This window comes from Aspergillus tanneri (genome assembly GCF_003426965.1).
Source record: "Aspergillus tanneri strain NIH1004 chromosome Unknown AapTan_4_pilon_pilon_pilon, whole genome shotgun sequence".
NCBI classification, from domain to species: Eukaryota; Fungi; Ascomycota; class Eurotiomycetes; order Eurotiales; family Aspergillaceae; genus Aspergillus; species Aspergillus tanneri.
In genome coordinates, this window is record NW_022984631.1 from 1056978 (window position 1) to 1083606 (window position 26629).

At 48.5% G+C, this 26629-nt stretch overlaps 12 protein-coding genes across 12 annotated transcripts; 8 read left to right on the top strand and 4 right to left on the bottom strand.

Annotated features, from left to right (window-relative positions):
• Nucleotides 1-826: 826 nt before the first annotated feature.
• On the top strand, nucleotides 827-2853 carry ATNIH1004_005553 (putative acyl-CoA dehydrogenase; the record flags this gene model as incomplete). Its single annotated transcript, XM_033570207.1, has 4 exons — nucleotides 827-935; nucleotides 987-1203; nucleotides 1253-1315; nucleotides 1368-2853. 4 exons carry the CDS (start codon nucleotides 827-829, stop codon nucleotides 2851-2853), a joined length of 1875 nt encoding a protein of 624 aa, XP_033426239.1.
• Nucleotides 2854-3620: 767 nt separating this feature from the next.
• ATNIH1004_005554 (uncharacterized protein) lies at nucleotides 3621-4114 on the top strand (the record flags this gene model as incomplete). Its single annotated transcript, XM_033570208.1, has 2 exons — nucleotides 3621-3829; nucleotides 3889-4114. 2 exons carry the CDS (start codon nucleotides 3621-3623, stop codon nucleotides 4112-4114), a joined length of 435 nt encoding a protein of 144 aa, XP_033426240.1.
• A 791-nt stretch (nucleotides 4115-4905) lies between these two features.
• On the top strand, nucleotides 4906-6082 carry ATNIH1004_005555 (NAD(P)H-quinone oxidoreductase; the record flags this gene model as incomplete). Its single annotated transcript, XM_033570209.1, has 4 exons — nucleotides 4906-4930; nucleotides 4989-5255; nucleotides 5317-5408; nucleotides 5459-6082. 4 exons carry the CDS (start codon nucleotides 4906-4908, stop codon nucleotides 6080-6082), a joined length of 1008 nt encoding a protein of 335 aa, XP_033426241.1.
• Nucleotides 6083-7133: 1051 nt separating this feature from the next.
• Nucleotides 7134-10715, top strand: ddiA (putative DNA damage-inducible v-SNARE binding protein Ddi1; the record flags this gene model as incomplete). Its single annotated transcript, XM_033570210.1, has 4 exons — nucleotides 7134-7217; nucleotides 9173-9255; nucleotides 9339-9961; nucleotides 10015-10715. The coding sequence occupies 4 exons, from the start codon at nucleotides 7134-7136 to the stop codon at nucleotides 10713-10715; spliced, it is 1491 nt and encodes a 496-aa protein (XP_033426242.1).
• A 527-nt stretch (nucleotides 10716-11242) lies between these two features.
• Nucleotides 11243-11929, bottom strand: ATNIH1004_005557 (EXPERA domain-containing protein; the record flags this gene model as incomplete). Its single annotated transcript, XM_033570211.1, has 4 exons — nucleotides 11243-11285; nucleotides 11363-11492; nucleotides 11567-11761; nucleotides 11830-11929. 4 exons carry the CDS (start codon nucleotides 11927-11929, stop codon nucleotides 11243-11245), a joined length of 468 nt encoding a protein of 155 aa, XP_033426243.1.
• Nucleotides 11930-14821: 2892 nt separating this feature from the next.
• Nucleotides 14822-15280, top strand: ATNIH1004_005558 (uncharacterized protein; the record flags this gene model as incomplete). The annotated part of the gene is made up of 2 exons (XM_033570212.1): nucleotides 14822-14841; nucleotides 15082-15280. 2 exons carry the CDS (start codon nucleotides 14822-14824, stop codon nucleotides 15278-15280), a joined length of 219 nt encoding a protein of 72 aa, XP_033426244.1.
• A 353-nt stretch (nucleotides 15281-15633) lies between these two features.
• On the top strand, nucleotides 15634-16941 carry ATNIH1004_005559 (TauD/TfdA dioxygenase family protein; the record flags this gene model as incomplete). The annotated part of the gene is made up of 3 exons (XM_033570213.1): nucleotides 15634-16322; nucleotides 16427-16761; nucleotides 16829-16941. The coding sequence occupies 3 exons, from the start codon at nucleotides 15634-15636 to the stop codon at nucleotides 16939-16941; spliced, it is 1137 nt and encodes a 378-aa protein (XP_033426245.1).
• An 881-nt stretch (nucleotides 16942-17822) lies between these two features.
• Nucleotides 17823-22135, bottom strand: ATNIH1004_005560 (putative non-repetitive nucleoporin; the record flags this gene model as incomplete). The annotated part of the gene is made up of 5 exons (XM_033570214.1): nucleotides 17823-18431; nucleotides 18495-19124; nucleotides 19184-19272; nucleotides 19326-21791; nucleotides 21850-22135. 5 exons carry the CDS (start codon nucleotides 22133-22135, stop codon nucleotides 17823-17825), a joined length of 4080 nt encoding a protein of 1359 aa, XP_033426246.1.
• Nucleotides 22136-22574: 439 nt separating this feature from the next.
• Nucleotides 22575-23181, top strand: ATNIH1004_005561 (uncharacterized protein; the record flags this gene model as incomplete). The annotated part of the gene is made up of 2 exons (XM_033570215.1): nucleotides 22575-22717; nucleotides 22776-23181. 2 exons carry the CDS (start codon nucleotides 22575-22577, stop codon nucleotides 23179-23181), a joined length of 549 nt encoding a protein of 182 aa, XP_033426247.1.
• Nucleotides 23182-23549: 368 nt separating this feature from the next.
• Nucleotides 23550-24434, bottom strand: ROT1 (Reversal of tor2 lethality; the record flags this gene model as incomplete). Its single annotated transcript, XM_033570216.1, has 4 exons — nucleotides 23550-23840; nucleotides 23894-24072; nucleotides 24148-24262; nucleotides 24321-24434. 4 exons carry the CDS (start codon nucleotides 24432-24434, stop codon nucleotides 23550-23552), a joined length of 699 nt encoding a protein of 232 aa, XP_033426248.1.
• A 312-nt stretch (nucleotides 24435-24746) lies between these two features.
• ATNIH1004_005563 (5-formyltetrahydrofolate cyclo-ligase) lies at nucleotides 24747-25624 on the top strand (the record flags this gene model as incomplete). Its single annotated transcript, XM_033570217.1, has 3 exons — nucleotides 24747-24837; nucleotides 24899-25408; nucleotides 25476-25624. 3 exons carry the CDS (start codon nucleotides 24747-24749, stop codon nucleotides 25622-25624), a joined length of 750 nt encoding a protein of 249 aa, XP_033426249.1.
• Nucleotides 25625-25765: 141 nt separating this feature from the next.
• Nucleotides 25766-26406, bottom strand: SME1 (small nuclear ribonucleoprotein E; the record flags this gene model as incomplete). Its single annotated transcript, XM_033570218.1, has 3 exons — nucleotides 25766-25818; nucleotides 25892-25982; nucleotides 26038-26406. 3 exons carry the CDS (start codon nucleotides 26404-26406, stop codon nucleotides 25766-25768), a joined length of 513 nt encoding a protein of 170 aa, XP_033426250.1.
• Nucleotides 26407-26629: the final 223 nt, after the last annotated feature.

Genomic DNA, 26629 nt, shown 5'->3' on the forward strand with positions numbered 1-26629 from the left:
CTTTACTCAAGTTTGATTTCAAATCGACGCAGACATTATATTGCTCATCCGACACCCTACAAATCATTGGCGCAGACAGTGGAGTTGAGATACTCGATAGACTCCGGTTTATTGGCTTGACGCAAATATTCTCGAAATCTCCACCAGGACCACTTTTGCTGCCTTAGTGCCTGCAAAATCAACAGGGTGCCTGATTGGTGAATTGTGCTGAGTCACCCCACCGGGCGGAGGAACGATTGAGTAAAAGTCTCCGAAGAGCTAGTCCCGTTCGGGAAAGGAACCCCTCCTCGATTCGGTAGAAATCGTCAGGATACAACACAGTGGAGTATTCATGCACTTCCTTTTGCTGTAAAGATTGCATATTCTTCAAGGATGATCCTAGTATTGTGGAATTTATAGTTACGTGAGATAAAAGTGTTTAATTTGGGTTTATTTTGAGTTCATTGGAACAATCGCATACTCTATTGCCACCTCGGACTGACCCGAACACCAGAATATGAACTTAATAAATATATGGGGGTCACCCACGCGGCGTGATGTCACGCCATACTACCGCGAAACCTACTATTTATTCTATCAATCTACATACATAGCATACGATTATCTCTAGCTTGCCACCGCCCTGTTCTAACTTTGTGCAGCTATATACCACAGGATCTGCAGCTCCGATGATTCAAGTCCCTGACTCGACTCCGTACTAACCGAGGTAAAGCCAAGGCTCGGGCTCGTGACTCGTTCAATAACATGATGGACTGGACATCCATCGCTCATGGACTTTAGACACCTCGTTCATCCATCTTCTAACCAAGTACAGAATATACCAGTCATGGCATCACGGCCACAGCCTGCCTCCGCTGACCACGGACACATCACGCGTCTTGAGCCGTTGGAGAATACCTATGTCTCTGATACGACTCTCCAGCGGGTGATTTCCTGTGCGTGGAACTTCTCCTGAATCAGAAACTTACCATTCTAATATGTCCTAGGGTACCTTCCCTCCTCAACCCTTGGCCAGGTCCAACCGCATCTCACCCAGTTGGGCGCCGAGGCTATATCAGACCAGGTGCGCGAATGGAGCGCAGATGCGGAGCGAAACCAGCCGTATGTAAAGAGTCACAATGTCTGGGGCGAGCGATATGATTACGATCGACTCGTTACCGCCGAAGGATGGAAACAGTTGGGGAAATGGGGTGCCCGTCATGGGTGGGTTCGCATCCACTGTTCACTGTCTAGTCTACTAACCAATCCCCAGAGTGGTGGCCTTGGGATATGAAAAGACTTATGGAGCCGAGCGGAGACTGGTCCAATACGCAGTGTAAGTTGTGTGACTATAGGTGGGAGATGCTTCAACTTATGTATCCATATAGCAATTACCTCTATTCGCCGTCTTCTGGACTCTACTCCTGCCCCATTAGCATGACCGACGGTGCAGCACTCATACTTTCCGAACAGCTCCCATCTCTGCCCGCCGAGCATCCCTTCCACCAGATCTATCAGAAGCTGATCTCCCGCGGAGAAAACCATTGGACCTCGGGCCAATGGATGACAGAACGCGCCGGAGGCAGCGACGTGCAAAACACTGAGACCTGGGCGACATACGCGCCATCGTCCCGTAACGAAGGGGACTACCTTGTCAACGGGTTCAAATTCTTCTCGTCTGCCACAGATGCCAACATCTCGCTTCTCCTGGCTAAAACACCCTCCGGGAAACTCAGCACCTTCCTTGCGCCTCTGCGAAAGACGGTATCCGACGGCGCCAAACTGCGCGAAGTCTCCAACGGTGTGCGCATCCACCGTCTGAAAAATAAGCTGGGTACGAAGGAACTCCCAACAGCCGAACTGGAGCTCAAGGATATGCGCGCCCATCTTGTCGGCGCTGTGGACCGGGGCGTCTCGACCATCGCGCCGCTTCTGAACATCACCCGCACCCACACCTTTATCGGGTCTGTGGCTGCGTGGCGACGCGCTATCAGTATCACAAAGAGCTTCGCAAAGGCCAGAACCACTGTCGGTGAACCCTTGTGGCTTATCCCTATGCACTTGAACCTGCTGGCCGATATGGAAGTTCGACACCGCGGAGCTCTGAATCTATCTTTCTTCACTATTGCCGTGATGGGCGTGGTCGAGAACAACGGCGTTTCCACACCGGTACCACATCTCCCAGCCCCAGGGAAGGAAGCCGAGGTGGTATTCCGTGCATTAACAGCGATAGCAAAGGCAGCCGTCAGTAAGAACGCCATCGCAGGTATCCAGGAATGCCAGGAAGCCATGGGCGGAGTAGGATACATGGATGAACCCGACGAACCGGAGTTCAATATTTCGCGAATCCTCCGGAACATGGCCGTGAATTCGATCTGGGAAGGAACGACTAATGTGTTGGCCAGTGAGCTGGTGCGTCATCTACTGAAAGGTGATCATCTCGCGGTGTTTTCGTCCTGGTTTGACCGGGCGCTGGGCCTGATCCGGGACCCGGAACTTTTGACGACGTTGAAGCACGTCTGGTCTGGGTTTCTGTCTCGGCTGTCGGCGACGGAACACGCCCGGTTGATTCTGGCTGATGGGCGTCGTGCCCTGTTCACCCTGGCGTGGGTGCTTTGTGGTGCGTTGCTGGCATTGGATGCGGAGCGCGACGGTGACACCGTGGCGGGGGAGATTACGCGTCGCTGGATTCTCATGGGAGAGGGTGGTGTTGGGGATATGGTGTGGAGGGATATTGTCAGTCGGTCTATTGATGCATCTCGGACTTTGTTAACCGATGAGCATCTTCGTTGGGATTGTCAGATTGCTTGGGGGGTGGAGTTGCCTGCTGGGCAGGTTTCAGGGCATCGATCATTCCAGGAATCGAAATTGTAGCATGTCTGCATATTAACCTATGTCCCTAGTCTTTTTGATATCTGACTATCATGTGTTGGACTGCTTAAGTATTTGTAACAGAGGACAAGTCTGAGACCAGTGCCAGTCTTAACTAGACCACCCAACAGCCATCCCAAACTCCAAGGATAAAAACTGCAGTGTAAAGACAATCCAAAGGAAAACAATACTTTATATGTCTTTATTATTTATAAGCTATTGTTGTCACAATCCTCTACCAATAACCCCCAGCAACTTCTTCGGACAGGAGACATGATATTTCATCTCAATGAGACTCCAGAGGTCAATTCACCGCGCATTCAGCAACCAGACATAAACAATATTAAACTGTCTGACTCATAGCACCTTATATATCACCCATTCTGTGTTCTTTCATCCCCGAGAGACATATACCAATTCCATTAGGGAATAAATACCAAATATATACTTACAAAGTCATTCACCGTCGGCTGGATCTGCGCATCACAAGAAGAATAAGATGCTTCCTATCGAATCTGTACACTAAGTTTGACGACGTTGACGACAGCACTGTCGACATCATCGACCCAAACACCTACGCTTTTGGCTGATCAGAGGCCATCATGCAGTCATTGGTTACCTACCCTCGGGTCGATATGGCACTGTCTCTGTCGCTCGACTCGCTTGGGACATGATTCAGTCGTTTCCAAACTTGAAATTCGTCTGGATGTTGGTATTGGGTCCGGCGCTCTCTCACTGCACAGCAAAATAACCGTCTGGGAGATGTGGCTATGGGTGTCCCTGATACAGCCAGTCCCGGTGTGGTGCAATATGACTGTGGCAGACGTCTCCGAGGTCGGGAGTTAAAGCAAATGGGATATCTGGATGCGCAGCCAGATCCCCCGTTAAGCGTCATCCGTCAAATAAGGAGGGTATACAATGACCTTACTGGGGAGGATCGAGTGGTTGTACATGTGAAGCGAATGGACTCTCAGGAAGAGTACTGACGTCCTGTGTGTGATCGGTTATACCATTCTGATTATACCCATCAGGCTGGAGATGCGTGCCAGAGTGTCTGGGTAGCGAGATAGCGGAAGGTGCAGACCGGGGGACTTCAGATTGTAGTCTGTTACGGAACGATCGCATCTGGGAACTTGCGGTGATCAAAGATGCGATGATAAGAGATCGGTATGCCAATGATCCTGCTAACAATGCCTTGTGTTTTGAGATGGAAGCTGCCCGCGTTGTTGGTGAAACCCTGTCTGATCAGAAAGGGGTTCAGTGATTATGCGGGTTCCCATAAGAATGATGACTGGGGCTATGCTACCCTGACAGCAGTTGCATATGCCAGAGAAGTGTCGACATTATGCGCTGGGGTTGATGATAGGGTTTATAAGATTCTAGTGGCTTCCGAAAGTACTGCTGAATAAACATCTCTGGTTGTATAAAATTCCAGAATTGAAAACAACACTCATATCCCATAATCAGCATCCATCGATAATGAGACTAATTCCCACATCCTGCATTTCGGTTTAGAAACTCCGTAAACATCGGCCAGTCGTTTCTTCACTCGGCAATGTGCAAATTGTACTTCGGCCCGTCCTCTCTTGATTGCGGAGCGTAGTGTAGCATTTATACTACAGGTTACTTCCAAGCACATTCATTAACTCTAAGAATACCATTAGCGCAGGATCCAGAGGGTGATGTGGACGTGAATGCTTGACAGGCCCGACGAAGCTACACTCGTTGGATTACCCCCCTTTAGTGTTAACGAGCAACTGCCTAAGTAAATAATTAAAAATACTGGATCAAGAACACTGCAGCTATACATTTAAAGTGACTTACATTAAATCAAGAAGATAGATATGAACTGGAGTTTGAAAGTCATGACGAGAAAGTATGCTAGAACTCCGTAGATCTCCGAAGATATCCGAAGGCCCCAGATTATTAATTCATCGTCAGGTGATGAATTATTCCAGCCAACGACGCTCTGTTCAAGAATCTAGTTATAAATTCCTTTATCAATGCCTCGATTTCACTTCTTCCACTCAACATATCCGTAGAATCCAAAGCATAATGTCCGAAACAATGCGAGCAGTCGGTAGGTCAAATTCAACCCCTCTCCTCCCTCCCCTCCATCACAAGCTAACAAACGTAAGTCGTCCAGGGCGGAAAGGGCCCCGCAGAAGCGATGGAAATCGGCCAGATCCCGAAGCCAATTCCATCTGGCGGCCAGGCTTTAGTCCGCGTCAAAGCCTTCGGTCTCAACCGGATGGATCTACTCCAGCGTGAGGGACGATATCCCCTCCCACCGCAGGCCCCGCAGACGATGGGGGTGGAGTTCTCCGGTACTGTTGAGAAATTAGGCGCCGATTCTGAATGCGGGTTCAAAGTTGGTGATGCGGTGTTTGGGCTTGCTTATGGAGGTTTGTCATCTATCTATTTCAATTCATGCGAATGGGTGTAGTAATTCATATGGTTATGTAGGGGCATATGCGGAGTATATTGTCGTGGCCACACAAATGCTGGTTCATAAGCCTGTAGAACTCTCCTGGGAAGTGGCTGCCGGTGTTCCGGAGGTAAGAAATACTCTGCATTAGAATCTGAAACTAAGGGCTAATCATCCCAGACATGGATCACCGCCTCGCAGGCTCTATATCTCATCGGAGGATTCAAACCTGGACAATCAGTCCTATGGCATGCTGGTGCATCATCAGTCTCCATCTGCGGCATCCAACTAGCCAAAGCGGAGGGAGCGAAAGCCATCTACGCTACTGCCGGATCACAGGAGAAAGTCGACTTCCTAGTCAACGAACTAGGCGTCACCGCCGCATTCAATTACAAAACGCAAGACTGGGCCGCGGAACTCGCGAAAGCAACGAACGACGAGGGTGTCGATGTAATTGTTGACTTTGTTGGCGCGAACTACTTCCAGGGAAACCTCAACAGCGCGGCACGCGATAGTCGGATTGTTCTGCTCGGTTTGATGAGCGGGGGGAAGTTGCCGAAGGATGTTGATATCTCGGCGTTGCTTTTCAAAAGAGTTCGTGTGGAAGGTAGTACGCTGCGCAGTCGAGAGTTGGAGTATCAGCGGAAGTTACGGGATTCTTTGGTTGAGCATGCTCTTCCTAGACTCAAGGATGGGACTTTTAAGGTTTTTATTGAGAAGGTTTTTGAATTTAGCGAAATTGTGGAAGCTCACAAGTTGTTGGAGAGTGGCAACACGAAAGGGAAATTGATCTGCGTGATTTAGCATGCCTTCAGTTTTGGGAGCTGTGATATTATGTCTACTTGGAGGTTGAATGCGGTGGAATATAATTGCATATCCATAAGTACTATGTGACAACGGGCTTATAGACCAGTGAGTTGACCTTTATTGAAAGGCAGTGGTATAAAAGCGAAAATAAATGCAAGAAATCACTCTTTTATAGATGTGGTGCTCCATGCTGGTGCCAATTAGCTATAACAGCCGATATGGATACCGGTGTAAGCTAGAATGAGATCCTATCAGTGCCCAAAGACAATGATATATTAACTGTGTCAACGCAAAGACAATACGAGTTCATCCTGACAGAATAAACGGAGAAAGGAACGAAGATATGAATGGCATCGTTTGTATTCTACCAGAGTCGGTCTTTTTATGCACATGGTTATTTAAACCACAGGACTGAAAATCCACTTCAAGGTAGACGCATGAATGTATTCGACAGCGAATAGCACCAGATGATATACTATACACAAGAAGGATACATTTCAAGATCTCACACTCCATACAGGATATTTTCTGCGACTTAGAATGTGGGTATGTTTCATGCCGGATAGATCTATTCAGATCCTGTCTTCAATAGCCAGCGTGGTTTCGTCTGGATTCATCCCAAAAACCTGCCCTTGGGAATACCAGATTAGAACCAGAAGACCAGCAACTCTTGAATGTCCACTTTCAAACATAGTCCACTTGTATCAAGAAACCGCACTTATCTTCAGAACCTGGTCTGCTTATGCCTCGTGGAAAGCTCGACTGCATGAACTGGCTAATAGCAAGGGGGTAAAATGCATACTGCCTATTCTAATTAAATCCTAACAACCGATTCACTGAGGGAAGAGTTGAGATGCCAAATCTGCTTTCACGATCCATGCACGCACTTATCCGATCATACCATAAGTTTTCGGAAGTCGCCGTCCGCAGATGTTTCGACTATGAAGACTTGTGAAAATCTAGACGCAAGGTGGTAAGATCAGTGCTGGCATCTCCGAACATTGCTAGCCTCCCAAGGTTGCTTGGTACTAAGTCGAGCACCGTGTTTATGTCGCACGCCGAAGAGTCCCAGGTGGTGCCATCCAAGGTGATTCGCGTGTATCAGGCCACAAAACCAGGTTGCAAGTTGAAGGTGTGAATTTGGTTGTGCTCCCTACCCTGCACCATATGATTTATAGAGGGATGAAAGTTATAGGTGGGGTGGTTTCTGCCGAGTTAGTGGATGAAACGTGTGCTAGAATTCAGATGAATGAATATTCTTGCCAAAGGTCGTAACACGTATAACACACTGTTATCATACGACTCTTCCGGAGCTTGGTAAGTTGCGTAGCCAGCCATGACGTTTTAGGACCGTCTCAAATCGTGACCTTTCTTAGTCTTGCGAGTGGCTTCTTTCGGCCAGATCTAGCCTTCACATTTCAGGAATATTCAATCTGTTATTGACATATACGGGAGTAGGATTCTAAGTATCAGCCGGCTCGAAAGACACGTGAAAGTGTCGGGTACAATACCGATTGTACTATAGATAGCAAGGCTCTCTCTTGTATGACAACCGTCAGAAATGTTGACTGTCAAGAAGAACGAATCCCGCGGACAAGGGCACTACAACGCCGATCACTGGCTGCCAAAGGAAAGAAACTTTTTTTCAAGAAGCATCAGCGTATGGTGGATGAAGCCGGGGTTATATTTAGCAAACACACGTCGCTCACGCCATGTGACCCTAATTGATGCAGACTAGCCTCTAAAAGCCGCAATCCAGCATCGTCTAAGCACTAATCCCGGAGGTTGATGTCGCTGTGGGTTGGTGGGAGGCATCAATCTGTACTCCGTTGTGGATGAAGGTTGCTGGACTAATCCTGATAGTGGCTATTGTAGTGTCCTGCCCCTCCACATCGGGACAGTCGCAGGTCAACTTGGAACTATCAAGGCAGTGGCGGGAGGGGAAGAGGCGGGGTGGGTAGACATTGATAACGGAATAAGCCGAACATTGGCTCATGATTGAAAGGTGACTTGTTTGAGAGCATTATAGTTAGGGATAGTTAGGGGCTTTCGGTACTAACGGCCAGGAAGGCGCCTGGTGGTGTGGATGCAAAATTCTATATCTGGTAAATAGATAGGATGTAGGAATGAAGTTGGGGTACTTTTGCGATTCGCAGCAAAGCTAGAAGCCCACGGGCCTTCGTAGTGGCTGTAGATCTGCCACTGTCAACAACTTAGCGGGTCTTTGGGGCCGGCGTTATTGCCTAAGCGAGCTGAGGATCACCGGGACTAAAGCATCATTGTTCAAGGGTTAACAATCCATTGATGTACTATTTGTTCTGCAGGTCTATTCCATGTTATATATCAAGCTTGATATTATAGCCATCCAGGAAAGTGATGTCATGGGCTAGCCTCGTGGCATCAGGCTGCAATACAAACACCATGAGATCTGTCAATGGATGGACCTTGAGTATTCCTATAATTCCTATTGTCCTAGATGTTGTTATTTCTTAATATATCAGGGAGTCAGTTAACGTAGTTTAGTCATATGGATCTAGACCTGGCGAGACGATGTTTCTAGAAGATTTTAATACCAGTTGGTAAAAAAAAAAAAAAAAAAAAAAAAAAAAAAAAAAAAAAAGGCAGAGAGCAGGAGAATCAAAAAGAGCTGGTAAAATCCCCTACGTTTCAAGGCTAAATGCCGTGGATTACTCCAAAAGTCCCTCCAAACAACCCAAATAGTACCTAGCAGACTAACTGTCCAGTGACTAATTAGTTAATATCTAGGTAACAACCGACGACGAATACGGACGGGTACCTAGGAAGCCGGACGTCACACTTTCTCTCCGCCCCCAGTCCAATCTGCTCCTCTCTGGTCGGTCCATCCAAGAATACATACCCTGTCTTTCTCTCCTTCCTCCCTGAGTCCCTCCATTTTTTTCCTAGTCCCTCTAGCACACTCCTTGCACTGCTCCTCCTCCCATCTTGTTGGGCTAACTCCATTCCTGCAATTCCCACCTTTCTACTTACGCCTGTCCACGCTTGTCAACAACCTGGCGACTAACGGCCTATCTATCCTCTTTGCCAACTCTACTCACTGTACACTAGACCTCACCTGAACCTCCTTTCGACTCCGGTTCCCTTATCATCCTCCCCAATCTTCCCCCTGGGAACTTCCCCGCATTCGATCTGTGAGCCACAATGTGAGCAAACAACCGAACGGAACCAGCATCTCCTGCTATTTGGTTCCGGGGCTAACGGTCTATCTTGCCAGGCGTATTACTGTCAGCGTTATCCGCGCCGATCAGGCCGACTCCGATATCATTTCCCTAGAGGTCGGTGGGGACATGTCCGTCGAGCTCCTCAAAGCTATCGTTCAGAGCGAAACGTCCATCCCTCCCAACGATCAACGACTCGTTTACAATAACCAACTACTTAGCGATGGTGCTCGCACCCTGGAGCAAGTCGGAATTGGTGAAGGAGACATGCTGGGGGTCCATGTAACGCTACGGACGCCTCAAGCACCCGCCCGTACGGTCGGAGGACCCAGCGCCGCCACCTCTGCGGCCGCTCAACAGAACCTTCAACGACGACAGGCGATGACCCCCGATCCTGAGACGATACGATTACATATTCTGGGCGATCCTCGCGTGCGAGAGGCGGTCCGACGACAGAACCCAGAATTAGCAGAAGCCGCCAATGATCCGCAGCGGTTCCGTGAAATTCTGGTCGGACAACAGCAACGGGAGGCTCAATTGGAGGCGGAGAAGGAGGCCCGAATTGCTATGTTGAATGCGGACCCCTTCAATCCGGAGAACCAGAGGGAGATCGAAGAGATCATCCGGCAAAATGCGGTGACAGAGAATCTCCACAACGCGATGGAGCATCACCCTGAATGTGGGTTTCATGGGCCCCCAGAAGAGCAACCGGATACTAACCTGGAATCACAGCGTTCGGACGAGTACACATGCTGTACATTCCCGTCGAGGTTAACGGCCACAAGGTCAATGCCTTCGTCGACTCAGGCGCCCAGGTGACCATCATGTCGCCGGAATGCGCGATTGCGTGCAACATCATGCGTTTGGTCGACCAACGGTATGGAGGGATTGCCAAGGGTGTCGGAACGGCGAATATCCTAGGTCGAGTACACTCCGCCCAAATTAAAATTGGAAGCATGTTTCTGCCGTGTTCCTTCACCGTCATGGAAGGGAAGCACATCGATCTGCTTCTGGGTCTGGACATGTTAAAGCGACACCAGGCCTGTATCGACCTCAAGCAGGGGGCTCTCGTAATACAGGACCAAGCGGTGCCATTCCTAGGCGAAGCCGATATCCCCAAAGACCTCCAGGATGAATTCGAAGATGAGCCAATGATCAAAGGCGCAGATGGTGCCGAAGTCGGCGCCCGCACAGGAGCGGTCACCCATCAGGCACGTGGTGGTCAAGGGCCGAGTGGTGCCAGCACATCCACTACCGCGGCCTCATCGTCAACTCCCGGCACTACCACCCGGCCGGCGCCGGCGCAATCATCCCGTTGGCCGCAGGACTCCATTGCGAAGATTACGGAGCTCGGGTTTACACGAGAGGAGGCGATGCGGGCATTGGATGCAGCCAACGGAAATTTAGACGGTGCCATTGGATTCCTCCTCTGAATCATGGAAGCGACTCCAACCTCTGTGTTCAGACTTGTGACGTGTTCTGGGAACTTTAACGCTGTATTCTAATCAGCACGGTGCAAGAGAGACAATCTTGGCTTGTATCTCTGCTGTGACGTCGTTTATTGCATGACCATGAGGGGCTAGCGGATGAGTCAATAACAATATAGATACCAGACCATCCGCTTCATGAGGCGTTTTCATGGCACTGTTTTTTTAATAAAGTATTTCCTGGTTCGCGGCGTTTACACTTGTATTTTATGGATTTATGGATTTCTGTAATGTATGGATCCTGTGATAAGTGATAAATCTAAGTCCATGTTTGGCCAAGATGAAGCCACATTTGTGTATTCTTCCTCCTGTAAGGGTTAATAATGTACTGAAAGTCATTAAAGCATTATTTCACAGGATCCTAAAAAATCGACCCAACACTACCATCAATAACATCCAAGCTCGATCATACCCTCCTTCACCCTAAATCCATCATAAGCCCAGCTCAATCGCGCTTCGACTTACCAACAAGCCTACGCTGTAATCTGACTATCATATCCAACATCATCAATCCACCTAAACCTCGTCAGTACAGCACCCATCTCAATCCAAGACGAAAACAAAACCTACCTAGAGCCGCATAAGGTGCATACAGCGACAAGAGATTCTGCTTCTGGCTCGCGGTGCGATCTTCCCACCCCATCATTTCAATCAAGCACACAATAGTGGTGATGAAAGTCTGGAGTCCGAAAATAAGAAGATGCACGGGCACCATAGGATGGTCTGTTGGGGGATTTCTCCGCGTCAGTATCAACCCGCGAAATGATTGAAAGGATGATAGGATCTATCAGGTGTACCTTTCCACAGTGCCCAAACTGCCCAGATGCTCAGTGGCCCGTGGTAGTATAGTTCCATCAGGTTGAAGAAGATAAACCAGCCCGGCGTGCCATCCTCAAAGAATTTGTCCTGGTAGGTGGTGAAGTAGTAGTCGCGTACATCGTAGGAGAATTGGAAGGTCAGGAATGACGGGAGAAAATGGACGGTGTCAACCACTATCGTGTATGTTTCTTAGCTTGGTTTCTGTAGGATATACATTGACTGTGTGGGTGGGGTGACTTACAGAAGACGATAGGAATATGGATTACGAAAAACACGAAATAGATCAGGTCGCGCTTACGACGCCAGAGGGACACTGGGCTCGAAGAGGTCAGATTGGCCATGATGAAAGCCTGTTGGAACTACTTTGTCGGGGTCGAAGGATTTCCAGGCGTAGGTGTGGGGAGAGAAAGCCCGGGGAGCAATCCAATGTTGACATGGAAATTCTACAGTAATTCTCTACAGACAATCAGCCTCGGCGGTGACAGGGTCAGGTGATCGGCGGGAATAAGCAATCATCATGGCGGAATTACATCGAACGAACCTCGTCTGGCTCGGTTTAAAAAAAGGAAGAAGGGGGAAAAAAAAAAGAAAAGAAAAGAAAAGCCTCCACCAGACCCAAAGGGCTGGAAGATACGAGAATATTTGCTTTTTCTCTTGTTGCCGCGGCCCTGCACGCCTCCCCGATTCTAATCTCTAAACATAGCTTAAGCTTAGCTTGCGTGGACCTCAAATCGGGTAAGTTAGGTCCTAGTGTGATGTGAACCAAGGTTGCCAGAGCACAGCTAAATGCTAATCCGTCGTCCAAGGACCTCATTGCTTTTTCCTTCCACGCTCTTTCTCATCAGATCAGCCTTGCATCGTACTATGCTATTCTTCGATCTTATCATGCCAGGTTTAAATCATCATCCCATATGATATCACATTCGCAAAATTTAGAACGATCCTACGAAATGCCGACCGGGTAACTACACATCGTCTTACATGTCTGAGATCCTGCCCGATTTTGGGCCTCTTCACCGCAACTTTTCCTTTCCCCCTTGACCTGGTAATCAGGTCATTGGAAGTTTGTGGTGCCAAAATTTTGCCCCTCAGTCCACTAATGATGACAAGCCCCTTGGGGCTGATCTTTTCCCCCCTCCCTCCTGGAATACAGAGGACCTCCTTGTTCGGGAAACGGATCGTCCTCATTTCCTCCAGGAATCCTAGCCGAGACTGCAAGGATGAAAAGCAGCCCAATATTCTTCCGTACTCTATCTCTCAATCTCTCTACGGTTTGCAGGATGCACATATCCCACCTACCTACTCCGTACTTCCTGACTGCACTAGACGTATCATTTAGAGTAAAAGTACTCAAACCCGGGACTTCCTTCTCTCCTGTCGAATTACGGTTCGACCTGGCTGTCTTTGGAATGAACGCATTGGGGCAAGCCACGGGAAGATTGCATGGTAGCGCCAAACTATTACCGAACCACCGCCATTAATCGATCACATAGTGCATCAATGGATGATGGATACCATCAAATGAGTACCTTTGAGGGCTATTTCCCCAGAACGTTGGTTTGGGGCCAAATATTTGACCGCTCTACTTCATACTAGGTTTGCAAGAGTAGCATCGATTTACTACTCCGTAAGTACTCGACAGAATGCCTTCATCATTAACGACTTCCATGCCAGGTGTCCTCCACGAATCCTTTGGTCAAAGTGAAACCTTTTCCGTAAAAAAAAAAAAAAAAAAAAAAAAATGAATCCTGCTCAGTGACATGATGCTTCCCATTTTAGGGGTAAATCAACATGACACCCGAGGCTTGTGTTCCAAGGCAACATCCAATCCAAGCGTAGTAAAAAAAAGATGGCAGGAAATTTCCAGGACAAAGTATCAGATTAACTCAGTCATCGGTCTCAATTGCAACCCGATAGATCTAGAGCCTTGAGATTTCTGTATTTTTTTAACCCTTTTTTTTAACTCTCTGCAAGCTGGGTTTGGCCAGGTTCACAAGCACGATTGAACGGTACAGCACCATATCAGAGAGATCAGACCAATTTTCGAGGACTGTTCGTTCGAGGCTTCGATAGGCCTTCCAAACGGGTGTGGAAACATTCCATATTCCTTCTGGGGTCAAGATCGAACGTCGGCGCTAATGTGCATTTGTGGGGAATCTGGATAGCCCACGGGCATTGGATCGTCTTTCCGAAATGAATATGGACGTCACCAGAGTCTTGGCTCGAAACCAATCGCAAATCGCAGTCGGAAATCCTTTTGGCCGCTCCGCCCCGATTAATTGATTGACCTTGTTTGGGGCGAATACCTGCATAGGATGGTGCTTGGAAGTCCACTAGGAGGGACACCCATGTGTGACCCTGGATTACACCGATGCTCGTATCCTTCATATACCAGGCGGGGCTTCTGGACATTGGGCAGGACCAAACACTAGCATAAAATGAGGGTCGATCAGAGAAGGCCGGGTCTATCGGTGGTCCCTTTGGCCCCCTTGTTTGGGTGTTAGGCCAGGAAATCATTTTGGTTGGATATTTATGGAATGAGTCTATTGTGTCGAGCATCCGGGTTAAACAGGGATATGACTAAGGGATTAAACCACAATCAAAAGGGGAAAATAAATTGGGAAAGAGAAAAAGAACACAGACAGACAAATAGATTCATGTTGTACAGGGTCTATTCGCATTATCGACATCGATAATCAGCCCACCAGCGGAAGACCTGACCAAGTGATGCAATGCCCCCCGATTATTGGATTGCAGGTTACATAACACAAAATAGTCTACATGCAATTGCAGTTGGACAAGCATGAAGCAGGCCTGGAAGCCGGGATTTTTTACCCCCCCCCCCCCTTTCCCCCCCATCAACTGATGCAAGGACGAAGCAAGATAGTAGAGCTACTGAGAGCTGCAGCTGGGTCTCGGGCGACTACTGCATCCGCGATCCAACGTCGGCCTCATACCCGGCTCGAAACAGACTCAAAAGTTAAGTGCATGGTGCATGGCTCCACTTAACTTGGCCTCCTGCAGCCGCTCGGCTTCTTATCGTTCGTCCGGGTTGCGCCAGATTGAGCGGTGAAACCGCACCAGAAACGAATGGAATCAATTGCTACAGCGATGAGCCAGTCCACCGGAACACGCCGGGAGCAGAGAGAAGACAGTGCCCATCCAACGGCGGCGGGAATACGGAGTAGTCCAATCATGGCAGGATCCGGGTTGGTTCTGATTTCTGGGTCATCATGAGGAACAAGTCCTCCCCGTAAGTCTCTACTCAGCTGCTGTTTCTCTTGGTGCGGGAGCTATATCAAGGTGGATATCGGTACATTGGGCTCTGCTGTCTCTCTCCCTTGACCGCTTCTCTTTTTTTATTTTTTATTTTTTTTTTTTTTTTGTCTCTGCGTCTTCTCTTCGCCTGTCCGTTCCTACTATTATCGGTTCTCTCATCTTTCACCTTTTTTGACCTTCTCATCGGTCATACGGCTCTCTAAGTGGCTCGCAGACCTGCCGCCGCCCCCTCCCACACACACCCCTATAATGTCCTCCGGCCTAACATGTCGAGACCCGTCAAGACCGATTCCTCCCCCTGTCGTCATGACATCGAGAAAACGTTTTCGTCCGCCATGAATAGTTTGGCGCATCCCCAGCGCAAGTTCGCCGCATCGGAGATGAAAGGGATAGTCCCCATCCTAATTGTGTAGGCCATGTCCCCGTTTGGTGCCAGATCATTGGTGCCGCCATGGTCATATCATCCACTTGGCTAGGATTCCTGCTTCAAGCAAGTTGTACCTTTATCGCTTGAGTGCGATGGCGTAGTGGAGGCCGTATTTTTCTTTATTTATACTTGAAGTGCTCCTCTTCAATTTTCTTTCTTTTTCTATTCATCAACCATAAGCCCGTTTTTACTTCCCCGTCTTTTATTTCCCTTTCGGCATAACACACGCCTTCTATAATACCTACTATACTACCTTCTATACTTTTCTTCTATCCCCTTCGGCTTTGTCTGTACTTGCGATTCAATTCCAACCCTTCTCACTCCGTAAAGACAACCACGATGCCTGCTTCTCCTCCCCCTCCCGTTCTGCGTCCAAAAAAGACCCAGCCTGTCAATGCTCATAAGGAAGAAGAACCAATCAGCTATGACATCAATATTCCTTACATGGATGTTAACCAAGAAACCCATGCGCGAACCAGATACCCGGAATATCTACCAACATGGGACAAGATCTGGTTCGATCCACTACCTCCATTCACCTATGAGGATCCTGCCTTGCGCGTAACAGACAAGTCCAAGCGCAATCTTCTTACGCCCGGTGCCAAAGTGACGGAAATCCAGCCGCGCATGGGAACGGTCGTCGAGGGCGTACAGCTGAACCAGCTGACCGATGCGGCCAAGGACGAGCTTGCGCTGCTGGTCTCCGAGCGCAAAGTCGTCGCCTTCCCGGATCAGGACCTTATTGACGACGGTCCGGCCGCCCAAGAGGCATTTATGAGCCATTTTGGAAAACCGAACTACCAGCCCGTCTCCGGGAGCGTGCGCGGCCACCCGGGATTCCATATCATCCATCGAGATGGAAATCGCGAAGAAATCTCGCGCTTCCTGGAACAACGCACCACCACCACCCTGTGGCATCAGGATGTGAGTTATGAAATCCAGCCCCCAGGCTACGTCATGCTGGGGCTGTTGGAAGGTCCCGAAGTGGGAGGTGATACCGTTTTTGCCGCGACCGATATGGCCTACAAGTAAGTACATCGATAGGCAACCACAAAAAAAAAAAAAAAAAAAAAAAAAAAAAAAAAAAAAAAAAAAAAAAAAATAAAGGTGGCATGAACTAAATAGGTTTCAGGCGTCTATCTCCCACTCTCGCCTCCTGGCTCGACACCCTTCGTGTCACCCATTCCTCGGCCAAAATGATCAACCACGCCCGTCTAACCGGAGGACTTGTTCGCAAGGACCCTGTCGACACCACTCACCCACTTGTTCGCGTGCACCCGGTCACGGGCGAAAAATGTCTTTTCATCAACGGCGAGTTCGTCACCAAAATCCAGGGTCTCAAGGAGCCCGAACAGCGCTGGCTCTTGGATTTCCTCATGCAGCATATCATCAGTGGTCATGACTTTCAAGCTCGTGTGAGATGGCAACCGAAGACGGTTGTCATTTTTGATAATCGGTGCACGCTTCGTATGTCCTCCCCCTCTAACAATGTAGTTTAGCTACACACCAAATAGACAATAAACTGACTGTCTAGACTCCGCGATCGTCGACTACCTAGATGACGACTACGGCGCCAAACTCCGCCATATTTTCCGTCTGGCTGCATTGGGTGAAAAACCAATTCCAGTCTATGATCAATTCGAGTGACTTTACGACCAATTGATATAATTCTATTGATTTATCAAGCAAGCCAGCAAGAAAGCGTTGATTCCCCTTTCTTATTTTCATTTCTCCTTTTTGATATAAATTGCCACCACCCACCGATATTACGTTCGATTTCCTGCCTTGCATCTATCCAGCCTTGAATCTGAATCTGAATGTGATGGTCAAATCTGCAGGTTTCTGTTTCTGTTTCTGTTTTTGTTCTGTTTTGTTTCCTGTGTTCAGGAGGTTTTCTTTATTGCTGTTTTTTTTTTAATTTTTTTTTTTTTTTTTTTGGGATTTTTTTGTTTTTTTTTTTTTTTTTTTTTTTTTAATTTTTTTTTTTTTTTTTTGGGAATTTGTTTTGTTTGATACCTCGGCTTAGTTGATAGACGGCGGGTTCGGTTTTAGCTTTGTCCATTAGACAAGTCACGCTCCTCTTTATTATTTATTTTGTTTTTATTCTATCAGTATTTTAATAGATACGCTTGATCCTTTTCGGTCCTCATTGGTATTCTATCCTGTTTTGTTGGTTATCTATCTACCTCTTGGCATCTGATCTGTCTGTTCTCTTTAATATGATAATTTTAATAGTTCATGATCAGAAGATATTTATATATTTCCATCTAATAGTAAATATAGGAATGCTAGATCGAGGTCTAATATTCAAAGATAGGTAGAGTACGTAGTGTTGATGGATCATTTAAGCATATTCAATAATAGGATCTATTCCAGCGAAACCAAATCTGCATTTCTTCTAAATCTTAAGACAAACAAAACGCCAGAGCCAGGTCATGTAAAGAGTATCGACATAGTTTACTTCTTACGAATTTTACTCCCGCCAATATGCAAACAAATGACTATTCATTAGACACAAACATCCTGTATTACCGCAGTACATCTTCGATTCTCCTCCCTAGATCCTGAGCAAGTTGTACTTGATCCGGCGCAATGCCTCCTTGTTGCAGGAGAACAAGGGTTTCGGAAATGCGCTCGGCAACCGCATCACTGCCAAAGACAACTCCTCCGAGCCGCACGGTATCATGGAACCAGCGCTCGATAAGATAGAGCAGGTCCTTGGCGATGTATTTCCGATTCGAGCCGTGGAAAGGTGCCTCGTCAACGTAGAACATCGATTCGAGGACAGCGTAGATGGTTTCGTATGCAACGCTGAGATCAAGAAACAGGTCGATAACCCATGTTGGCGGACCCACGCCACGTTGGTGCTCAAGGGCGTACCGCTCGAGCATGGGCAGGATGGATGGGATGGGGAATACCGTCTCAGACATCCGTAACCGGCTGCCTAGGCTGCGCACCTTTTCGATTACTGCCTCGAAGGGCTGTATTTCGCCCTTTTCGATCGTCTCGTCGTGAATGGTTTGGAGCAAGTGCTGCCAGGTAGCTCTGATGTCGCCTGCGTCCCGATAATCTGCTGCAAAGAATATTTGCAGGCAGATGTCATAGTAGCTGGCAGGGTCTGCATATTGATTAAATAGCTATGGAAAGTTAGCAACTGCCAATTTTTTCCTGGGTGGTACAAAAGAAGAAAAACAACTAACCGTGCTGATATCCATAATCGCACCGTCAACATCACGAAGAACCTCGGCTCGCCGAGCCGATTCGATCCGGTTGTCATCCTTCAGGCGTTGCAAGAGATCATCTTGGATATTCGCAACATCAATCAAATTCGATATGTCTCGTACTAATCGCTGCCGCGACTGGCGCCCCACATCAGATGTGAATGTCGAGGCATTGGCTCTGGCTCGTCCCAAGTACTCGATCCTGCGGGCGAGAGGAAGAGTGAAAGCACTCTGTGCAAGCTCAAACTGGACCTGTGCTGCCTCGAAAAACCTTTCTGACTGCGCATAGTACTTCCAAAGGAGATCCGCATGGGAAATGTCGTCCGTCGACTTGCGCTTTAGATATGTGACCACGAATCGAGAATCAATTTGCAACAAACGATCGCTCCAACCCTGCTCCAAATACCAGTCATACAGGCTGGTCAAGAACACCTCGTCAGTAGAATCGGTAATAACCCCATATGCCTCACTTTTCCGTTTGGCAATGAGTGTTAGTTGTCCATCGATGACGCCAGGATCATGAGCGACAAGGCTGTCGACCGCAATGACGACCTTAAAAACTAGGTCATAGCACTGCTTCCTGAAGTAGAAATAGTCCTTTCGAGAATCCTATTAACGAAATATGTCAGCGCTGGGTCAGAAAGGCGCAGCCGCATCGAAAAACATACTTCTTCTGGACGTCCGTCTACAATCCATGACAATGCCATATTGGCCTTGTCCGAGCGGGCTGCAGCATGGAGAGAAAGCTGAATCGCTCCTGTTCACGTAGGTTAGATTGTACTGCGTATATGCAGGGCCTGGATAACCTACCCGCGAAGAATTGATTTGAGATGTAGCTTTCAACTGCAGAGACAAGGTAATCCATGGGCAAACTCTCGGATACCTGCTGGAACAAATGTAGGCTTTCATTGAGCAGATTACGGCCAAACTCCGAGTTTGCGCCGGCTTCAGTAGCCCGCTTCAAAAGCTCCTGGGCCTTGAAGATGACCACATCTTCGGCACTACAGAAACTACCGCACCGTCGCCTGAGAGCATCAGCCACCGTTTCTACGTTGGACCCCTTCGCAATATTTCTGTTGACAATTCCTTTGACCAGTTCCTTTGCAATGTCGTGTCCTTTTCCGGTGCTGAAAAGTTCCTCGAAAGTAAGCTTCAAGAAACGTTGCTTCGATTCATCTGGCAATGTTGCCACAATTTCATCAACCCGCTCGTCAAATAGAACCAGAACAAACGAAATGCCTTCGATTGTGTGGGAGACCAACTGAACCAGAGAGTGGAGAGCTCTATGCTCTCCTTGCAGCGCTGTTTCCTCTTGCTTTGTAGACACACGCGCCAGAGCTTCTGGGCCGCTTAATCCCTCGATAAAACTCTTATTCGTTTTGAAAAAGTCCTGCAAAGCGGACAGATCCCGTTGAACGCTCTGCAACTTGGCTGCAGCAACTGAGGCGGAAATCGTCTGTGCTCCATTGGGCGAACTTGCTACCTTGGCGATTTCCTTATTCCAAATCGACCGTAAAAGCCTAGAGAGGTAGAGAGCGATTCCCGCGTGCCGCGGGGATGGCACCACCGCATCGAGCGCAGCAGCGGAGTTGTCCGCAACCGCATTTTCATTCACCGCCGGCTTTCCTCCGTATTCAATGAATACCTTGCGTGCAAACTCCAAGACGTCGGGATCGTTGATCTGAGTGAGTCGCGAATCTGTTGAGATTTCCACCCCTTGGCCACATGCGACAGCCAGCGCAGTCGCTAGAGTCTCACTCCGGCCGTAGGTGCGGATGAAGCTTTTGACCTCACCATCCAGCCCCTCATCTCCTCCACCAGCACGCGCCAGCGCCGCAAATATGTCAACCAAGCGCCGTCGTCGAATAACATGGATTCCGGTGTTGGTCAAGATGGCGACCTCCGCCGCCGGGTTGTCAAATTGGACGGCAAGCTCATTGCCGAATCCTCCAGGAGTTGTGGACGCTGCGGAGGCTGGCGAGCATAGACCGACGTCCTCCGCTCTACTGCCCAGGGAAAGCCAAATCGCTGTCTCACCAGCCTTTGCAGGGAGCACACTCTCTTGATATCTAGCCACACGCCCCGAATCAGGGGAAGATACGAAAAGCGTGTCAGTTTTCTGCGTTGAGTCTTTACACGTGAAGCAAAAGAAATAACCTGGCGGGTACCGCACAGTAAACCGAGTAGGATCCAGAGAATGTATGGGAACCTTCGACGCTATTGAAGGCTGAAAGCGCGTTTGGGATTGGAGTCCCGGATCCACCGTACCAGTTGGAACAGTATCAAAAGGGGGAGTCTTCACATGGTGAGCTTGCATGCTCGTGGGTGCACTAGCACTATTTGGTGCTGGCGTCCAGTTAAAAGATCCAGTGGCACTCAAATAGATACGATACCCAGTGGCAGTGGTTGCCATTAGATGATACCTCGATGCCTCAGCAGCAGGGATAGGACTGATGGAGACAATCCGAACTTTGGGATTAAGACTCTCATTTGACGGGATAATATGTCCAATGTTAGCGTAAATGTCAAGGGCGGGCTTCGTAATTGCCAAGACAACTGTTCCATCTGGTTTCATGTGGAAAACCCTTATTGTAGAGGATGATGACAACGTATAAAGCAGTCTCCTGCTGTCGTCGATTTCCATCTGCGCCACACTCTCCAATGTTTTCTGAGTAAAACTGAGGCTGGGCGTGAGAGCCGAGAGGCGAGAGCTTGTGTGGTTCACCTTTGAGCACCGGCCTTGGAACCATTTCTCCTCCTGCTGATAGATGAGCTCATAGACATCATTGTCTGACGAGCCCCCGAAAAAGATACGGCCAGTTGCGTCAGAAGATGCTACAACGTCAATGTCCAAGCCACGGATTGACACAGACATGCCGGTTTGGTATAATGTCACTTGGCGCGACCCTCCGGCTGCCGTCTCGCAACCCATTCCAAGGAGAATTATGTCGGCCGTCGTTGATATAACAAGCAGGTGAGTAATAGACGGCAAAAATACCCCAGCACGAGGCTTCGCGAGCCGAACGGTGTTGATACTATTCGGCTGTTCCTCGAATCCCACAAGTTGAGGATTTGGATGTGTGTAGTTCCAAATGTAGAGCGCATTGTCAATAGCAACCCACGCATGATTCAACTCGGCGAACAGCCCCATGCTCGTAGAGACCTGAGCACGATTATACTGATCAAAAATTTGATCAGGGATATTATACATCTTCACTTTCTGAAAGGGGGCCCATGACAGTGACGCTGGAATGTCATAGTCGGACGAAAATCCTTCTGCAGAAACGTAGTTAGCACACGATCAAGGTATCTGGCTAGATCATCGTTCACTTACGGGAAAGGTAGCTGTCCAAGTCAGGGTAGCGAGCCTCCTGAGCCAGAGTATCATTGACTGTTCGTGCCGCCCGTTCCTCCGTGCTCAAAGTCTGGCTCTTGGACTTCGAAGCAGCCGGAGGAAGCTTGGGAAGAGAGGCCGGAGAAGGTTGTTCTGCGGCGGCAGGAGTCGGTTTGGAAGAGAAGGTCGGCGCATTCGGAGCATTGCTTGGGGCAGGAGTCTGGAAATAGGCGCCAGGCAGTGGCCTCTGGGGCGTGAGCGTCGGAGGCAGATTAGGATAGGACATCGTGCCGTCTGGCAGCTCGTATGCAGCCTTGGGGAATCGTTGCGCTCCCCGGCGTTTGTCGAGATTTGATCAGCGCAAAGCTCGAAGGGAGGAGAGAGGTGAAGCCGGGGAGTGACAAATTATGAGGGGCAGGAGGAAGAGAAGGAGGAGGAGTCGCAGGGCGATGGATAGCGTTCCTCTACAAAGGCGACTGAACGAATGGTCGATTGACGAGAATCCAACTGCTTGGCAAGTAAAATCGTAATAACAATATGAAGACTAAGCAGGAGAGAAACAAAATTGTGCACGGGCCCGGCAGATCGTGGCTCTCCGCCTTTAGGCTTTCCCGGCAATGATTTCATTGCTTCACTCGGCGCACCGTGATAATAGTACTTGTTTTTCTTATTCTTTATCCTATCCAATTCCTCTTTGCTGGTTCTAGGACCAAAATTCATACATGATGTTCCAGTCTTTAAGATTCACCACTCGCCTAAACCTGCGCCCAGTGCGATGGAACTCCACTGCCAGCCCTACTTCACCACCTTTGATGGCTAAAATCCGCTCGGACCTTAAGGTTGCCATGAGAGCTAAGGATAAGGATAGGTACGGTACGAGTGGGAATACTTCAGTGTGTGCGCAGGGCTGACTGAGTCCTGGATAGGTTAAACGTTCTTCGCGCTCTGATCTCCGAGACGAACAACGCAGCGAAGACATCCTCGCCCATTCAAACGGATCTGCAGCTTTTGTCATTAATTCGGAAGCGTGCAGCGGCCTCCAAAGAGGCCTCGCAACAATTTGCCGACGCCAATCGGGCTGATCTCCAGGAAAACGAGGACAAACAGGTGGCCATCCTGGAGGAATATGCTGGCCAGGTCGAAACCATAAGCCTGGATGAAGTCCATCAGATCATCTCGCAGGAGATTGCCAAGTTACAGGAGGGACCCAACAAGCCGAACGTCGGGTCGTTGCTGAAGTCCCTCTTTGCTCCCGGAGGCGCCTTGGACGGCAAGCCAGCAGAAAGAGCCGAAGTTGCACGTATTGCGAAAAAGATGGTTGCTGCAGCCTAGAAGACGCAGTGAAAACCTGTGTATTATATATGTGTATATTATGAATTGATAACTGCTCTACATTTACCGATGGGTGCAGAGAAGGTAGCAAGCATTGATTAGTTCAAAATTTAGAAAGGAACAGCACATGGAAGGCTTCTGTATATTGCATTTTATTATGTTCATATGAATAACAGAAAAATGACAAGGGAGAAAAGAAAAGATAATAGATCATACATCCGCTCTCGAAATACCCAAAGCATATTGAAGGAATATGACCCAAATCTCCTCCCCGTATATAGCTCCCGAACCCCAACCCTGTCATCCAACTTTGTCATTAACCAGCCTTTCGATGCGCCGTAACATAATTGACCAGTGAACGAGATGGATCAGGAATAAAACACGGTAATCCCACCAAGTGCGGTCATGAAAACACCGAGCCACAGCCACCGGTCGGGATTAACGATCTCCTCTCGTTTGATCGAGTCTCTCACACGGAAAGACGACCCAGTATCCCTAATAACATGGCGTTTACCTTTCGACAACGAGTCCAGGGATTTCGTAGGGAGCATCTGTGGTGGTCTGAAAGCGAGGTACATTGGATGCATGGGAGAGTTATCAAAAGCATGTAGGTCCAGTCGCATAATGTTATGGTAAGCATCGGTGGACACCTTGAAAGACTACAACATCGTCAGCGATGGCGGAGATGAACGCGCAAGGTGACCATATATACATTAAATTTTTCCGATTGATTGTATCTTGTGTAGGTCCCCTGAGAAGATGCGCATGGATCGGACATCAGCTGACGGCCGTCCACTTCGATTGGCTGCAAATGCAGGGAACCATCTTTGCCCAAGGTAAATGTACCATGTTGCCATTGCATGATGCCTTTGGGACAAGCAGGATTCACGGCTATAGTTACAATTTCACGCGTCAGCACGGGTCGCCATTAGGGCAATGGAGATGCCAGAGTATATAGGGACTAACGATTAGCAAGGGCGCGATAGTATGCTTCCTCATAGTAGCCGTCCTCGGTAAACGAGTAGGAGATACCAGTCAGATTTGGTTCAAGAAGCTTGTCATTGACGGGGTCATAGAAGCCCTGTCCGGTATATTAATACCTCCATAAACAAACAACTCGACGCATGTGCAGAGCATACTGGACCTGTCATAACGCTGCGGGACTTTGTTGACCAGGTACCGACTAGATCGGACACACGGCCGGCACTCACGGCCGATATAAGACAGCCAAGATAGAAGTATACTGCAATCATCTTGTTAATTCTCTCCACCAGAATGAAGGCTGATAGACACGGTATATGCTAGAGTATCACAGAGATGTGAAAGGCACCCAGAAAGGGCGAAGGCATCCTGGCTGCCCTTCCGGCAGTGGAGTTATGTACTTAATGTCGATCCAATCACGCAAACTACAAAGCAGCAATGTGCCAAGCCCCATCGATCCAGACATATACCTTCGAGACATCAACTACCCGTTGGTGATTTATATTTTATAGTTTTCATCCAAGATATCAATATAAACTCCGAGACATCTGGGTACTTCTGTTATCATTCAGGTAGAAAATATGATGGCGGGTTTGCAAGCAGCCAAAAAGGATCTTCGCAAAAAAATGCGCGATGTCCTCCAAAAGATCCCCGCGGATTTCATTATCCATCAATGTCAGAATGCCTCGTCATTTCGGCTCACGGTTGTCCTTCGAGACAAGCTAACACTCCGCAGCCAGAGTTGCCACAGGTAAATTAATCGCTCTACCTGAATATCACAGTGCGCGACGCATAGGAGTCTATCTATCCATGCCGACAGGGGAATTGTCCACTACCGCGATCGTCCAGGATGCCTTGACGAATGGCAAAGAGGTGTTCGTGCCTTATATTCACAGCCTAGAGTCACCAACGACACAGCAGAATACATCGGTCATGGACATGTTGGCCTTAGATTCGATGGATGAATTCAACTCCCTTGCGCCCGACAAATGGGGGATTCCATCACTCACCAAGGACCAAGCAGCCGTAAAAAAAAATTGTTTTGGCGGAATCGGGGTCACTCCTGCAGGGTCTTCGGAGGCTACAGATGGAATATCTGGGCTCGACTTGATCGTGATGCCAGGAATGGCTTTCGATCAAGGATTTCGACGTCTAGGCCATGGGAAAGGATATTATGATCATTTTTTGACTAGGTACTCTAAAGCGGCTGAGAGCAAGGCCTGGACGCCAAAAATGCCTCTACTCGGTAAGAAACACAGGCCTCCCGAAACGTCAGAACCAACCAAATACCATCAGGACTAAATCTGGCACAGTTGCCCCCTGTCTCAAGGAACAAATGCTCCCTTCGACCGAAGAAATCCCCGTATCAGATCATGACTGGCTAGTAGATGTTCTCATTGTGGGCAATGACCGGTGCTGCTACCGCCAGGGTTTGAGCCCAGAAACCACTTTCCTCTCATGACAAGAATCTCGTGTAAATTATCTCCGACCGACAACGCGTAGATAGTTCTGATTAAAGACAAACAAATTTTGTCGTAACATAACGAAAACATTTTGTCCCTTTTCTATTTTCTGGCTTTTCCCTCCTATTTCCTGTGCAGGATCACTGGACGGCCTGAATCAGTGACACATTGTCACCCTTGAGTAATATTTGACCTATTGTTGATGATATCCGTCAGTCACGAAGAAAAGCCAAAGGGGCTATATGCGGGGATAGAAAATTTCATACCTAGCGGCCTCCGCTTTTCCTCCTCGGTCTTTGTTGCCAATCTAACCTCTTGCGCATCATCAATGACCAAGTTCATGAACTCGTCGAATCCCTAAACCATCGAGTGAGCACAATTGCTTCGCGTTAATGCACAGGGGCAGGGTTACCCTAATTTTCCCTTCTATCCGGAAAGCAAGCTGTTCGTAAAGCCAGATCGAAACCGTAGATCGCTGCTGGAGAAGCTTGAAGATGAAATGAATCGGCGCAAGCAATGTCTTGCGAGCGGCTCCGCCGCCTCCTCGACCTGTCATGGTGTGTGCGGAGGTGAAAGGGGGGAATAAGATATACAAGGAGAATAAACTATGCAGAGGAGCAAAATAACAACAAGCTCCTGCGATAGCAGCTGGTCGGTCGAAGATGAGGATGCTGCGTGGGTCGCGAGAGAGTGTGGGAGAAAAGATGATGGCAGAGCTTCGTCTGGCCGCGGGTTTCCCAGTGCCGCTTCGGGACTGCTGCTGCGGCTCCAACTTTTCCATTTGGGTACGGTCGTCACATCCCACTTCACACTCCTGGTAACCAGCCCATCTCTCCTCTCTCCGCCACCGTTGAGACAGCATAGGACAGAATAATTTTTCTTGCTTATACTTTTTATCACTTAGTTAATGGTTTTTCATGACTGTATCCCATAGATATTGAGCCTGTCGTCTTGGCTGCTCTTAACCCCTCATCCCCATTTCTTCTACTCCGAACAAAAAACAT